Source organism: Zalophus californianus, chromosome 17 (assembly GCF_009762305.2).
Source record: "Zalophus californianus isolate mZalCal1 chromosome 17, mZalCal1.pri.v2, whole genome shotgun sequence".
NCBI classification, from domain to species: Eukaryota; Metazoa; Chordata; class Mammalia; order Carnivora; family Otariidae; genus Zalophus; species Zalophus californianus.
Genome location: NC_045611.1, coordinates 17186884 through 17201294, shown reverse-complemented (window position 1 = coordinate 17201294; position 14411 = coordinate 17186884). Strand labels below are relative to the sequence as shown.

The 14411-nt window shown below is 44.0% G+C and overlaps 1 protein-coding gene and 1 pseudogene across 1 annotated transcript in view; both read left to right on the top strand.

Moving 5' to 3' along the window:
- The window catches only part of TANGO6 (transport and golgi organization 6 homolog), a 196195-nt gene that overhangs the window by 141792 nt on the left and 39992 nt on the right, over positions 1–14411 (top strand). The window contains exon 17 of the mRNA XM_027618723.2: positions 9648–9761. Coding sequence (XP_027474524.2) covers positions 9648–9761 — 114 coding nt within the window. The remainder of the gene's footprint in view (positions 1–9647; positions 9762–14411) is intronic.
- LOC113935987 lies at positions 11290–12255 on the top strand (annotated as a pseudogene).

Below are 14411 nucleotides of genomic sequence, written 5' to 3'. Positions count from 1 at the left end.
TCTTTAGCTCTTCCATGAGGGACACACCCCTATTCCCAATTTTTTGTACTTTTTTCTTTTTTTTTTTAAGTTTTTATTTAAATTCCAGTTAACATACAGTGTAGTATTAGTTTCAGGTGTAAAATTTAGTGATTCAGCGCTTAGATACAACACCTGGTGCTCATCACAAAAAGTGCCCTCCTTAATCCCCATCACCTATTTATATATCTTTTTTTAATAACTTAGAAATAATGATTATTGGGGCGCCTGGGTGGCTCAGTTGTTAAGCTTCTGCCTTCAGCTCAGGTCATGTTCCCAGGGTCCCGGGATCGAGTCCCACATTGGGCTCCCTGCTCAGTGGGGAGCCTGCTTCTCCCTCTCTCACTCCCCCTGCTTGGGTTCCCTCTTTTGCTGTCTCTCTTTCTGTCAAATAAATAAATAAAACAAATCTTAAAAAAAAAAGAAAAAGAAATAATGATTATTACCAACTTCAAACCTTAGAGTACTCTAATGTATGTGAACCATTAGGTACCTGATCTTCCGTGGTTTTGGATGGTGCTTAGCAAATCTCTTGTCCTTTAGTATATGAACTTGTAACACTTAAGAGAAGGCATTTGCAGGTCTATTTTATTATATTATCTAAAGATTTTAGCCTGTTATAACTTCTCTGGGTCAAATATTGAAGTGGTTCCCGCATTTTTTCTCTTTACTCGGTCTCTTCACATGACTCAACCCAAACTGAACCATAAATCGTGATCTGAATCAAACCCAAATATTTTTTTTAAAGATTATTTATTTATTAGAGAGCAAGCGAGAGAGAAACAGCATGAGAGGGGAGAGGGTCAGAGGGAGAAGCAGGCTCCCCGCCGAGCTGGGAGCCCGATGTGGGACTTGATCCCAGGAGTCCGGGATCACGACCTGAGCCGAAGGCAGTCGGCTTAACCAACTGAGCCACCCAGGCACCCCAAACCTAAATATTATCATTATCTTTTTTTTTTTTAGAGAGAGAGTGAGCATGGGGATGGGGGAGGGACAGAGGACTAAATATTATTTTTAATAACAGCTTTATTGAGGGGTGCCTGGGTGGCTCAGTTGGTTAAGCATCTGCCCGCAGCTTAGGTCATGATCCCAGGGCCCTGGTATTGAGCCCCTCATCGGGCTCCCTGCTCAGTGGGGAGCCTGCTTCTCCCCCTCCCTCTGCTCCTCCCCACCACTCATGTTCTCTCTCTCTCTCTCTCAAATAAATAAGTCTGGAAAAAACAAACAAACAAAAAACCTTATCCCAGATCTCTTGGTGGATCAGTTCAGGTTTGACAGGATTCCATACATTTTCTAAAACCAGTGACCCCAAACAGTACCTGAACCTCATTGTCTATGAAGCAAAAAACAAGACCAGCTTTCTTTTTGAGTCTTAGACTCTTCCCTTTTTCTCTCTTAAGGAAACTGTAGCTTGCTACAGCAAGCTGGTGGCATATGATTTCCTATCAGGGCATTAGAGAAATTTCTTGGTTTGATTGATTAGAAAAATTGAGCTAAAGCGAGTTTTATAACATTCAAGAAGTGTCATCTCTCTGGAGACCCACCTGAGCTTTTGAAAGAGAATGCAATTTCCAAGCACATCTGGGGATGGGAATCAGTGAGGACCTAGCTCCACCACCTACTTACCTGCATTCACTTGAGCACACAATTTATTTTTATTTTTTTTAAATGTTTCTTTTATTTTATTTTTTAATTTTTTTTAAAGATTTTATTTATTTATTTGAGAGAGAGAGAATGAGAGCACGAGAGGGAAGAGGGTCAGAGGGAGAAGCAGACTCCCTGCTCAGCAGGGAGCCCGATGCGGGACTCGATCCTGGGACTCCAGGATCATGACCTGAGCCGAAGGCAGTCGCTTAACCAACTGAGCCACCCAGGCGCCCTTGAGCACACAATTTAGACTCTGAACTCAGTTTCTGACTTACAAAATGGGATTAAAGGGGCGTCTGGCGGGCTCAGCAGTAGAGTGTGTGACTCTTGATCTCAGGCGTTAGTTCAAGCTAACCTCCCCTGGGGGTGGGGAAGGTAGAGATTATTAAGTGGAAAGGGGGAGATTAAAATACCTACATTGCAGGATTGGTAACCAGGATCTAGGGATAATGTATATGTGGAAAATAAAAGGTAGAGGAGGCTAGGGTGACCAGCATTATAGTGTCAGGTGGAGGGGAGGTCGCAGTGTTAAATAGGGTATTCAAGGTCAACCTCATTTGAAAAGGTGACATTTGAGTAAAGACTTTTTTTTTAATTAAGATTTTTCTTTATGGAGCATTTTGGTCATTTGAAGGAGGCTGATGATGACAGTGCCAAGCATGGCAGCAAGGAAATGAGAGAACAGGGATAACCAGCATCCTTTGCATGTTCCCAGTTGTACGTTCACCCAACACCTGCAGTGTGCCAAGCCCTTTGTTAGGGGCCGAGGTTACAAAACCACCCTACGAGATACCACCTTGCCTTCTAGGCATGGGTAACCTAGTAGAAGACACAGACGTCAAGGACTACAGTTGCGGGGCGCCTGGGTGGCTCAGATGGTTAAGCGTCTGCCTTCGGCTCAGGTCATGATCCCGGGGTCCTGGGATCGAGTCCCGCATCAGGCTCCCTGCTCCTTGGGAGCCTGCTTCTCCCTCTGCCTCTCTCTCTCTCTCTCTCTCTCTGTCTCTCATGAATAAATAAATAAAATCTTTAAAAAAAAAAAAAAGACTACAGTTGCTATCCTTTGTGATAAGTGCCGTAGGAGCACATTTTAGGAGCCCCTCAGGTTTGAGTGTTGACGAAGATGTGCTAGAGGAAGAGACCCTTGGACCTGAATATTTAGAATAAGTAGAAATTGGGTAGCCCAAGAAGGCGTTTCTGCAGAGGGGACAGCTTGTGCAAAGGCACTGAGCTATGGGACAGCCTGGCATGTTTGAAGAACTGTTAGAAGATCCGAAAGGCTGGAGTGAAGGAGGTGGTTGGGAGGTTAAGTTGGTGGCAGAGCTGAGGCAAGAGAGGCGGGCAGGGGCTACATCATGAGGGATCTTGTTAGTTTTACAGCTTCCTGGCTCACAGCAAGAATCTGGGATTGCTTATTAAGCCTTCAGAAATGAAGTGTGAATGGGTAGTAGGCTGTTTGCTTACCATGGGTGGTAACGTAAAAAGGGGGCCCTTCCTTTTGTTTCTACCTGCACATCCATGTGAGGAGCTGCTACTCTGGGGGCATCTACCTGGCCAGCCCCTTTCCCACTTCTTGAGACCTGGATTCCCTGAAACATGAATCCTAGGCGTGTTTATGATCACTAACAAACTGTGAGCCCAACGAGGGCAGGACCAGTCTTTATTTACCTATGCATACTCCCTAGCACCTATCACAGTGCTTGGCATATAGTGCGTGCTCAGTGTCTGTTGATTAATATTGAATGAAGAAGAGGGTAAGGCTTATTTGGGAAGACTGGTTCTTACATGTTTTAAAAATAGTAATAATAGCAAGCACTTAATACTTTTCTGAGTACCTTGTATATGTCAACGGATCCAGTTCTCACAAAGGAAACTGAGGCACAGAGAAATAAAATAAGTTGCCAAGGTCATACAGATAGGAAGTGGAGGGCTGAGATTTGAATGTAGGCAGGTGGTTCCAGCATCCATCCTCTTGATACTCTGTATTGTCTCCCAATAAATGTTTTCAATTCATTTATAAGATTGCTTTTGTGCCAAAAAAAAAAAAAAAAGATTGCTTTTGTGCCTTAAACAGGAGCAGTATTGCCATATAAGTAAAGCTACTAACAGGAAGGGTCATGCAGCTCCTTTGCTTTTGGCAATGAAACTTCAGAAGGCAATATATTCCCTCTGATTTGAAAAACCAGGTGTTTCCATCCCACATAATTTCTGTCTCTTCTTTTTAGATGTTCCTTCTTATGTAGCATCCCACGCTTGCCATGTCATCAGTGCCAAACCAGCTGCCTTGGGTGGAGGACAAGTTTGAACATGGTTGGACACCTGACAGCCTTGGTATTTCAGCCATTGAGCCCTCCTGTAGTCAGACTGCTCTTGTCCATTCCATTGGAAAAAGTGGAATATTGGGCATGGCTCTTAAGTAGTTGTTCATTTATTTTGTTTACACATTCAACAGATGTTTATTGAGCACTTACTCTGTGCCAGTTATGGGACAACAAACCCCCCCCAGATGGTGGGGATCCAGCTGTGAAAAGAACATAGTTCCTTTCCTTATGTGGCTGATGTTGGAAAGGAGAAGTGAGTAACAAACAAGCAGGGAAGTAAACAAATAGATCCTGTGTCAGATGGAGTGATGAGTGCTAAGGAAATAAATCTGGTAAGCGAAGCGGCACAAAGGGAGCTTGTTATGATATGTGAACTTGGATGAACAGGAAAAGCTTCACTGATGAGTGACATTTGAGATAAGACCGGAAGGAAGCAAGGGGCTGATCCAGGCAGATACCTGGGGAGAGAGCATTCTAGGTGCAGAGAGCAACAAGTACAGAAGCCCTGAGGCGGGTGCATGCTTGCCATGCTACTGAACAGCAAGGCCGGTGTGTCAGAGAGGTGGTGGCAGTCTACATGGGGCCTTGTACGGACTTTGGTTTTTATTTTGAGTGATTTGGGAAGCCAAAGCAGAAGAATGAAAGGATCTAACTTACCTTTTTTTTCTTTTTGAGAGAGCTTGTGTGTGCGTGCGCAGCAAGGGAAGGGTCAGGGAGGGAGAGAGAGAATCCCAAGCAGACTCCCCACTGAGTTTGGAGCCCTACGCTGCACTCAGTCCCATGACCCCGAGATCATGACCTGAGCCAAAATCAAGAGTTGGATGACTTAACCAACTGAGCTACCCAGGTGCCCCATGTCATCCGTTCTGATATAAAATTGAACAAATTAACCACCATGGTCTCTTCTAACATGATCTGACCTGGCGGTCATAGCTATAGTTCTTGGGCCTCTAAAGAAAGCTGTCTACCTGTTGGGTGATCCACATTTGGGCAGTGTCTGTACTGTGATGGTGTTTGTGGTAGGGAAGGCATATAAAGGATAAGATCAACCCATCAGTCATTGTACTGGAAATTCAGGTTTTTCTTCCCTGTTGATGTCAAGATTTAACCTGTTTGAAGAGCATTATTATTTTCCCCTATTTCTCCTTTTTCTTGTCAAGAGCTGTGTTGCTTGAAACCAAATCCTTTTGTTTTTTTAAGATTTTATTTATTTGGGAGAGAGATCACAAGCATGGGGGAAAGGTAGAGGGAGAAGCCGACTCCCCGCTGAGCAGGGAGCCCGATGCAGAACTCGATCCCAGGACCCTGGGATCATGACCTGAGCCAAGGCAGACACTTAACCGAATGAGCCACCCAGGCACCCCTGAAACCAAATCTTGATAAGCATTTTCATCTTTATCACTCTCTGTGGGAAGTAACTATGATTTAAAGGAGCCACAGTAAGAGGCCCATCCTCAGTACAGCAAGTAAGATGTGCGCAGGTGAGAAGTCAATGGGGCAATCCACTTTAAATGTGGTGCCCAGAATTCCATAAACCTGAGCTTTGGGGTCTGATGCAAAGCCATCACCTCTAACCCCCCTGATCCAAATTGATTCCCAGTCTTGCCACGATGGGTGCCGTTGGCTAAGTGCAGTTTGAGGATAAGTGGACCCCTGAGGTGAGGACTCCAGTGAATGTCCTGGGGAACCTGGAGGGAGCTCAGGCAGCCATCAGGGTTCTTCTTCATGGCAGCTTAAGTGAGCAAGCTGAACATGTATGAATTGGAGACTATACTGCTTTTTTTTTTTCTTTTAAAGATTTTATTCACTTGAGGGCGCCTGGGTGGCTCAGTCGTTAAGCGGCTGCCTTCGGCTCGGGTCATGATCCCGGGGTCCTGGGATCGACCCCCGGGTCGGGCTCCCTGCTCCGCGGGAAACCCGCTTCTCCCTGTCCCACTGCCCCTGCTTGTGTTCCTGCTCTCGCTGTCTCCGTCTCTGTCAAATAAATAAATAAAATCTTTAAAAAAAAAAAGATTTTATTCATTTGAGATACAGAGAGAGAGAGAACATGAGCAGGGGGAGAGGCAGAGGGAGAGGGAGAAGCAGGCTTCCCGCTGAGCAAGGGAGCCCGATGTGAGGCTCGATCCCAGGACCCCGGGATCATGACCTGAGCCGAAGGCAGATGCTTAACCATCTGAGCCACCCAGGGACCCCGAGACTATACTGCTTTTGTTCTTAAGGTTTCCTAGTTTACAAAATAGAAAGACAGATGATTTAGTTTCACATAAGTTAGCAGACCACCTGAAATTTTAATAAAGCAAGCTCAAGGAAAAGGGATAAAGATGCAGTTGGAAAATTGAAGTCATGCTTTCACGATACATACCTCAACTCTGGTACCTTCTCTCCTGGAATTTCCCAAAGTTGGTTTGTGGTAATCTTGCCATTTGTATTTTTTTTTAAGATTTTATTTATTTATTTGACAGAGAGAGACACAGCGAGAGAGGGAACACAAGCAGGGGGAGTGGGAGAGGGAGACGCAGGCTTCCTGCGGAGCAGGGAACCTGATGTGGGGCTTGATCCCAGGACCCTGGGATCATGACCTGAGCTGAAGGCAGACACTTAACGACTGAGCCACCCAGGTGGTGCCCCTGTGTTATCTTTTTTATATAGTTCTGATTATGCTTGGCATGTGCCAACTATTTTGGGGAGTGATGTTTTCCCTTATTTCTGTTGGCTCCTATCAAGTGTTAAATTGCTTAAACTGATTTTTAGTATTTCCAGAATAATCATCATCTTCCTCTTTGTATGGCTCTCAGAAGTGGATATGAGTTAAGTGTTTTAACCAGTGAAGAGAAAACCTTCCACAGTGTGGTTTATTAGAATAGGTACACTGACCCTGAAGGCAGGCAACATGAAGATAATGTAGGATGGGTTTCGCCCTCTGGGAGGACTTAGAAACAAAATAGAAATATTAAACCAGTTCTTAATTAGTAAAGACCTTACGTCATCTTTCTGTTTGCCAAGCCTTTTAGAGGTTGAAGGCAATGTTAAGTGTGTCCTTGGGGTTGAAGGTGTGAGAGACAAACTGTGGGAGTGACTTGTTCAGAGTGGGTAGATGGAAGAGAGTGGCCATGTATCCTCCCTGCTTTGAGGCTTTGATGAGGGGTCTGCTCCAGTGGCCTGCGGGAAAGCAACATTATGAGTTGGTGATGGGAGCGTGACCTGAACAGAAGGCTGTTCTTGTCTCAAGATGATATCTGCGGGGTGCCTGGGTGGCTCAGTTGGTTAAGCGACTGCCTTCAGCTCAGGTCATGATCTCAGGGTCCTGGGATCGAGCCCCGCATTGGGCTCCCTGCTCTACAGGAAGCCTGCTTCTCCCTCTCCCACTCCCCCTGGCTTGTGTTCCCTCTCTCTGTCAAATAAATAAATAAAATCTTTAAAAAAAAAAAGATATCTGCAAGAACATAGTAAAATTCTTATGCTTTAAAAACATTTTGCATAATTGACCATCATACATTTCATAGGATTTGGTCCTTGTGGCAGGTGTTGAGGAAGGTTCGTGAATACTCTTCTGTTTACAGGCCTCTTCCTGATCATCCTGGATGGCTGATTGCAGATGGGCTGGGTCCTATCTGGTGCATAAATCACTAACAGCCTGTAGCAAGCAGGGGGCCATTCTAGCTGATCTCAGCAAGGCTTGTAATAACCAGCTCCTCTCCCAGTCATACCTTCAAAGTGGCACAAGGATTCAAGCATTGGCCTTTCAGGGGAAGCCCTTTTCCAGCCAGGATTCTTCTGCCTATCCCAATTGTGGAATTAGTGCCTGACAGCCAGAGCCAGACCCACTGAGAGCTGAGGCACAAGCATGACCTGCTCAGCACAGTGTGGGACAACAGGTGGCAAAGCCGGACACCAGCAAGGTTCTAGGCCAGGAAGCCTTGATCCACCAAATGTGGAAATCTAGGCCCCAAACTAAACCCAGAGAGAGGCAGGCAAAAGGCTTGGGAGCATCTGCACAATATGTGGCCCCAGGCTGGTTTTCGTGCTTTAGTTACCAGACTGAATAAGCTAAACTTCCATGTGTCAAGAAGGACTCAGGCCTAGCTCTAACTTGTCTCTCTGATTTCAGCTCTTACCTTGTAAATACTAAGCCTGCAAGTGGAGGTAGCTATTATATTGTTACCTTTTGGAGGTTGCCCAAGGAATTCCTCCCAGAACTGAATTGCTTCTACCGTTAATGCCAGAGGCATGGAAGCCACTGACGGCCTTGGGTCAGGGTGTCCCAGGTCAAAAGCAGAAACAGCTTGCTGGATGTTATTGAAAAACAGCCCCCAACGAGTTGAGCTTTTCTGGGATTTCCCTTCACTTGCAAGATGCAAGTTTGTCTAATAGATGTACAACTTGATTACGTGCCAATACATCACAGATGCAATTATATTTAAGAACAAGCTACTTCTTCTAATCTCTCTGCCATCACTGATTAATTAGACACTTTGAACTATGCCCAACTGTTTGAAAGCTGTGAAAAATACAACCTGCATAGTTAAAATTTCTGCACAAGCCTATTTCCCCGTTTGTGCCTGTATTCTTTTTTTAAACCTTTTTAAAAACCATTCTTTAAACATAATATGTATTTATACATGTTTCCAAACACACAATCTGGCTATTTTCTTATCATGGTTAGAAATCCTTCCATGGTTGGCAGAGAAATACACTCACGCAGTAAATGAAATAAAGTATAAGAGACCAGTTGAATAATACAGACTTACCTTTAGATTGTTGCTGCCATTGGCCGCACTTTGAAGACTTTTGTTTTTAATTTTTAAATCTTACATGAATGCCTCAGAACGGTTTTTTGCCGTTGTTTTTAGTGGTATCTTTTTATTGAGGTTTTAAAATATTTTTGCGTTTACCAGGAGTGGGGTGGGGGCAGGGTGATAACAGGGTATAGCAACGTTCTTATTTTATGACATATAATTATTAGCTATATATCTGGCACCATGCTGTGCTAGTAATTTCTAGTCTTTTCTGTTATAGAGCTGTTTTTTAAAGCAAATGAGCATTGAAAGACCTATTCCACACATGAAGAAGCCCAGGGAGACTCTGAAATTGGCCCAGGTGACTGACATGGTGGTGTATGCTAGATTTGCAGGACTGGGACATCTGAACATGCTGAAGAAGATCAGTTTGACTCTTTATGTATTTCTCTATCCCTGGGCTGTAACTTTCATCAGTGGTGCATTCATATTCATGCAGGGCCTTGAACTCTGAAGCCTGCTCACCTAAATCTTCATGGTCCCCACTCCCTAAAAGTCACTTGTGTTTTGGGCCATCTTTCCCTTCTTTGATTTAGTCTCCCCAAAGGGGGACAAGTAACATTTCTTCCCATTTTTGAGGAAATATTTTAATTTGACCATATCTTTATTATATATGCATATCCTTTCCGACTCCCTAATCTGCCTCCTAAATTCCAAACCAGATTTTGCCCTTTTCCAGAAAAGCCAAACTAAATCAAGATCTCCACCACTAGATTGCTCCATCTTTATTGAGAACGAGGAAACTATCCACCCCTCTCTAAGCCAGATTTTTCGTGATGAACGTGTAGAAAGTGGAACGCAGTTGACAAGCTTTAGGTAATTGTGCAATCCTGATTTTTATTGACTTTTTCTGTCATCCTCCTAGGTAACAGCTTGCCTGATTGCTGTGGCTAAAACAGACTGTGAAGTTCAAGTGCGCAGAGCTGCCATTCACGTGATTGTACTGCTGCTTCGGGGCCTCAGCCAGAAAGCTACTGAGGTAAGTAGTTCCTTGCCATTTGCAGCTTCCGTACCTTTTTGGTTTTTATCTGTTTATTAGTCTTCCTTTCACCAAGGCAGCCTCAGATCTTTTCCCTGGGTGGATGCATGCAGATGAATCCATCAGCAGAGATTTTATTTTGTAGCAGCAATACTGTTTGCATCTTTAGTAAGAGTCCCTATTTCCTCTGTAGCAGAAGGCAAACTGCACATTAACTACTGCAGGAAAGCCAGAGCGCAGGTTTATGGGTTGTGACTCTGAGTTCTGGCATTCTTCTCAGAGGGGCAGGTTCCAGGTGAGCTAACTGGACCACACTGAGCCTGCGTCTGTGGCCTAAACTCTAGTGACTTGTCTTCCTGACTCATTTCATTGTTCAAACCGAATTCCTGAAGGACCTCATTTAAAATGTTTCCTTTCTAGCTGTGAATTCAATCCAGGAGATTTTAGTTGCTGCATAAATTGAACTTTTTTCCTCCTCCAAGTGGGTCTGGCTGGATTTCTCCCCAGTGTATGGCCCATACGGGAAGAAAAAATATATATCCATATGTGTGCTAAGAATGAGTGACCTCGAAATTAATTTTCCTCTTGATTTTAATGGAAACTCATTCCCAGCTGAGTTTATAGAGAGAGTTTATATTAATAATTTACTTCCTGATATCCACAAGGCTCATCTACGGCTGGCACATCAGTATTTAACTGTCAGTGAAGCCATTAGAAGAATGTTTGTTTTGTCAGACCTACAGGCTTTACTCATGATAGAATTTTGCCATATCAAGTGCCTGACACCATTTTTGTACAAGCATGGACTCATTAGTTATCCGCTAGTTATTATCTAGGACCTTGATGGTGGTGAGGACACACAAATCACAACTCAGTAATGCAGATTAATTAAATAAATTGCTGTCGGGTACACACTGCCCTTGATGAGAATCTGTTCTACAAGAGGGAATTAAGAAAGTGTTTTTCATCCATCCTCAAGATCTACAAAACTCTTGGGGCACCTGGGTGGCTCCGTCAGTTAAGCCTCCAACTCTTGATCTCAGCTCAGGTCTTGATCTCAGGGTCTGGATCTCAGGGTCATGAGTTAGGCCCCGCGTTGGGCTCCACACTGGGCGTGGAGCCTACTTTAAAAAAAGAAAAGATCTACAAAACTCTTTCCAAATATACCATGGTTATGTAAGTTGTTAACAATAGGGGAAACTGGGTGAGGGGTATACAGGAATTCTCTGTGCTGTCTTTGCAACTTGTCTGTAAATCTAAAATTATTTCGAAATAAAATTTTAGTTAAAACTATGAGTTCTAACACCATTAAAATAAATCTGTAAAGCTCTATGAGTGGGCTGCGGCCACCAGCATATCCTAGTGCTTCTCGCTACTCCTGTGGCCGGCACTGCCCTCGCAGGCATGCGTAGGCTGCTCCCAGCTGACGGCTGGCCCTGCGCTGCTGTGGGCGCCATGGCACCGGGGGCTCCACACTGCTCTACCAGGATAAAACGCAGCTGTGGTGCACCACGATCTCCTCCACAGGATGAGGGAGTAGTGGGTTCCAGTGGGGCTACTTGCTGTGCCCCTGCTTGCAGCCTATCTGCATATTCCACACCCGCCCCCCTCTCCCATCTCTCTCCTGCTCCTCACTCATGCATGTCGTCAGGCAAATTTCTCACCTACAAGGGACTGCACATCTACCAAGACTCTGTGGCTATGGTTGGAAGTCCTGAGATGTGCTCTTACGTGGGTTTCCAACTTCCAGCTATGACTGGTACAAGATTTGGGAAGGTCTGACCCTGAGGTTTTATTGAGTGATTACCCTTGATTTCATGGGCTTTGGCTTCACTGACACACCAAGACCACGTCACTTTTCCACATTTGAGCAGGCCAGCACTGTGGAGGCACTTTTGCAGCATCTGGGGCTCCAGAACCACAGGATCAAAACTTTTGTCTCATGATTACAGAGATATCATTGCTCAGGAGGTGCTCTATAGGTTCAAGCAGAACCAATCTGGTCAGCTTACCACGAACAGTCTCTGGCTGTCAAATGGAGGTATATTTCCTGAGACTCACTGTCCTCTCCTCCAAAAGCTTCTCAAAAATGGAGGCATGCTCTTATCCATCCTTACATGATTGATGAACTTCTTTGAATTCTCCCGAGGTCTCACCCTAGTCTTTGGGCCATACACCCAATACTCTGAGAGTAAGTTGTGAGACATGTGGGCAGGGATACTGAACAATGACAGAACTCAGTTACCATCAGTCTCTTACACTATATCAACCAGAGAAAGAAGGTTAGAAGATGCTGGGTGGGAGCTCTTGCTTCTGTAACTGTTCCCATTCATTTTATCTATGGGCCATTGGATCCCATGAATCTCAATCCAGAGTTTTTGGAGCTGTATAGGAAAACAGTCCGATTCCGGATGGCCACATTAGCCACTCTCCACTGCTAGAGGATCCCATGGGCTTCCTGAATACATATATGGGCTTCATCAACTCCTTCTGAGCTGGAAAGAGTAACTTCCCTCTGTTACCTCCCCTACTCCCTTATGTTGTGTATTCCACTTAGGAAGAAATGCCCCAAAGAGGTCCTGTCCACCAAACATTATTCTCTCACCAAAGTCCACCTGACTCACATGGGTAGTCAGCCTGTAGTTAAAAGCCCGCAGAAACTCTAGCTGAGGATGCCCTAACAGTCCACCTCCCATTCTTCTCACATCTGAGTGAGTGTATGGACTTGCCTCTGTCTTTGTGCCTCTGATGTGCACTACTTCTCACAGATACAGACAGAGAGACATTCTTAAAAGTCTTTTTAATACTTCTATGGACTCTGCTGAAATATTTAGAAGTACTAATTTCTGTCCCATCCTTGGCTGGAATCCTATGGTAAAGACTGAGGAGAGGCTGTCTCCTGACCCGTCCTTGAATGGCTTTAAGGGCATGTGCTGTTTAAAGTTCTCTAAGCAACACAGCTTCAAGTGCCAGTGAGTCTCCCTTGTCATAACTGGATTTCATTTTATCAGCTGCTTTTAATTATGGACATTTTGTTAAAATAGGTTTTGGGTTGAATAATGCAGTATTTTAAGTATACTTTAAGACTATGATTTATCTACACGTATTATATATTTTCTTTTTTTTTATTTTTATTTTTTTTATTTTTTTTAAAGATTTTATTTATTTATTTATTTGAGAGACAGAATGAGAGAGAGAGAGAGCATGAGAGGGGGGAGGGTCAGAGGGAGAAGCAGACTCCCTGCTCAGCAGGGAGCCCGATGCGGGACTCGATCCCGGGACTCCAGGATCATGACCTGAGCCGAAGGCAGTCGCTCAACCAACTGAGCCACCCAGGCGCCCTACACGTATTATATATTTTCTAAGGATACTAAACCAGCACATACTCTGGCAGAGTAGTGAACCTTTTAAACATGTTTAATTTCTGAATAAATTGGATTAAATCCAAACTATTTACAGAATTTGCTAAAATCACAGGATATTAAGGACCAGTAGCATCTGTGCCAGAGATGAACTCTTATTAGCTAATTCTAACAACAAATAACAGTCTGACTCTTCACACCTCAGTGCTTAGAAGCATGTCCCTCCTGAGCTGGAGGGGAGGGGATCGTTGTATAGTCCAAATTACCATGCTAAATATACATTGATTCCTTTTATGACAATTGCTTAACTTCTCATTGGTTGTCCCAGAGAGGCTTCCTCATATAGCTCAGTAATCCCTGTACTTTACAGTTAGGAAAGTTCCAGAAACTTTAAGAACAAATATTGAAAGACCTATGAGCAAATGATGCTGAATATTTCTTTTTCTTGCTTTTTTTTTTTTAAGTAGGCTCCATGCCCAATGTGGTGCCCAGTGCAGGGTTTGAACTCATGATGCTGAGATCAAGACCTGAGCTGAGATCAAGAGTTGGACGCTTAACTAACTGGGCTACACAGGTGCCCTGCTGAATTTTTTTTTTTTTTAAGCCACAGTTTCAATTGTCTTAAAAAAGGATGATTAAGTGATTTTTTTAAAAAAGACTTTATTTATTTGACAGAGCACGCGAGTGCGTGCATAAGCAGGGGGAGTCGCAGGCAGAGGGAGAGGGAGAAGCAGGCTTCCCGATAAGCAGGGAGCCCAACAACGTAGGGTTCAGTCCCAGACCCTGAGATCATGACCTGAGCCAAAGGCAGACCCTTAACCAACTGAGCCACCCAGGTGCCCCAATTAAGTGATTATTTTAAATTCATTTTTTTATTAGCAACTTAAGGTATAACAACTGAAACTGGAATAAATGTTTATTTTCTATTAAAAATTAATTTTGACAAAAGTGGCAAAAAAAACCCTCTATAAGTGCACACACCCTTACTGAATGAGTGAGAGAGTAAGTGTGTGTGTGTGCGCGCGCGTGCACGCACACAGCAAAATATCTGGTTAGTAAAGTGAGAGAAGAAATAGAAACTCTATCCAGATTTCTCACATCTGTGTGTAGCCAATGAAAGCAACACTCGTGGTCTTACCAGTATTAAAATAATTTGTGGCCATGGAAGATTATTGTCACTTTCATAATCTCTCTCCTGTTCTCCAAAGCAGCTGTATCTTGCACTCACTGAAATTTATAAATTATGCTTACTCAGTGAATAAAGAAAAGGAAATGGGATGGGATGAAT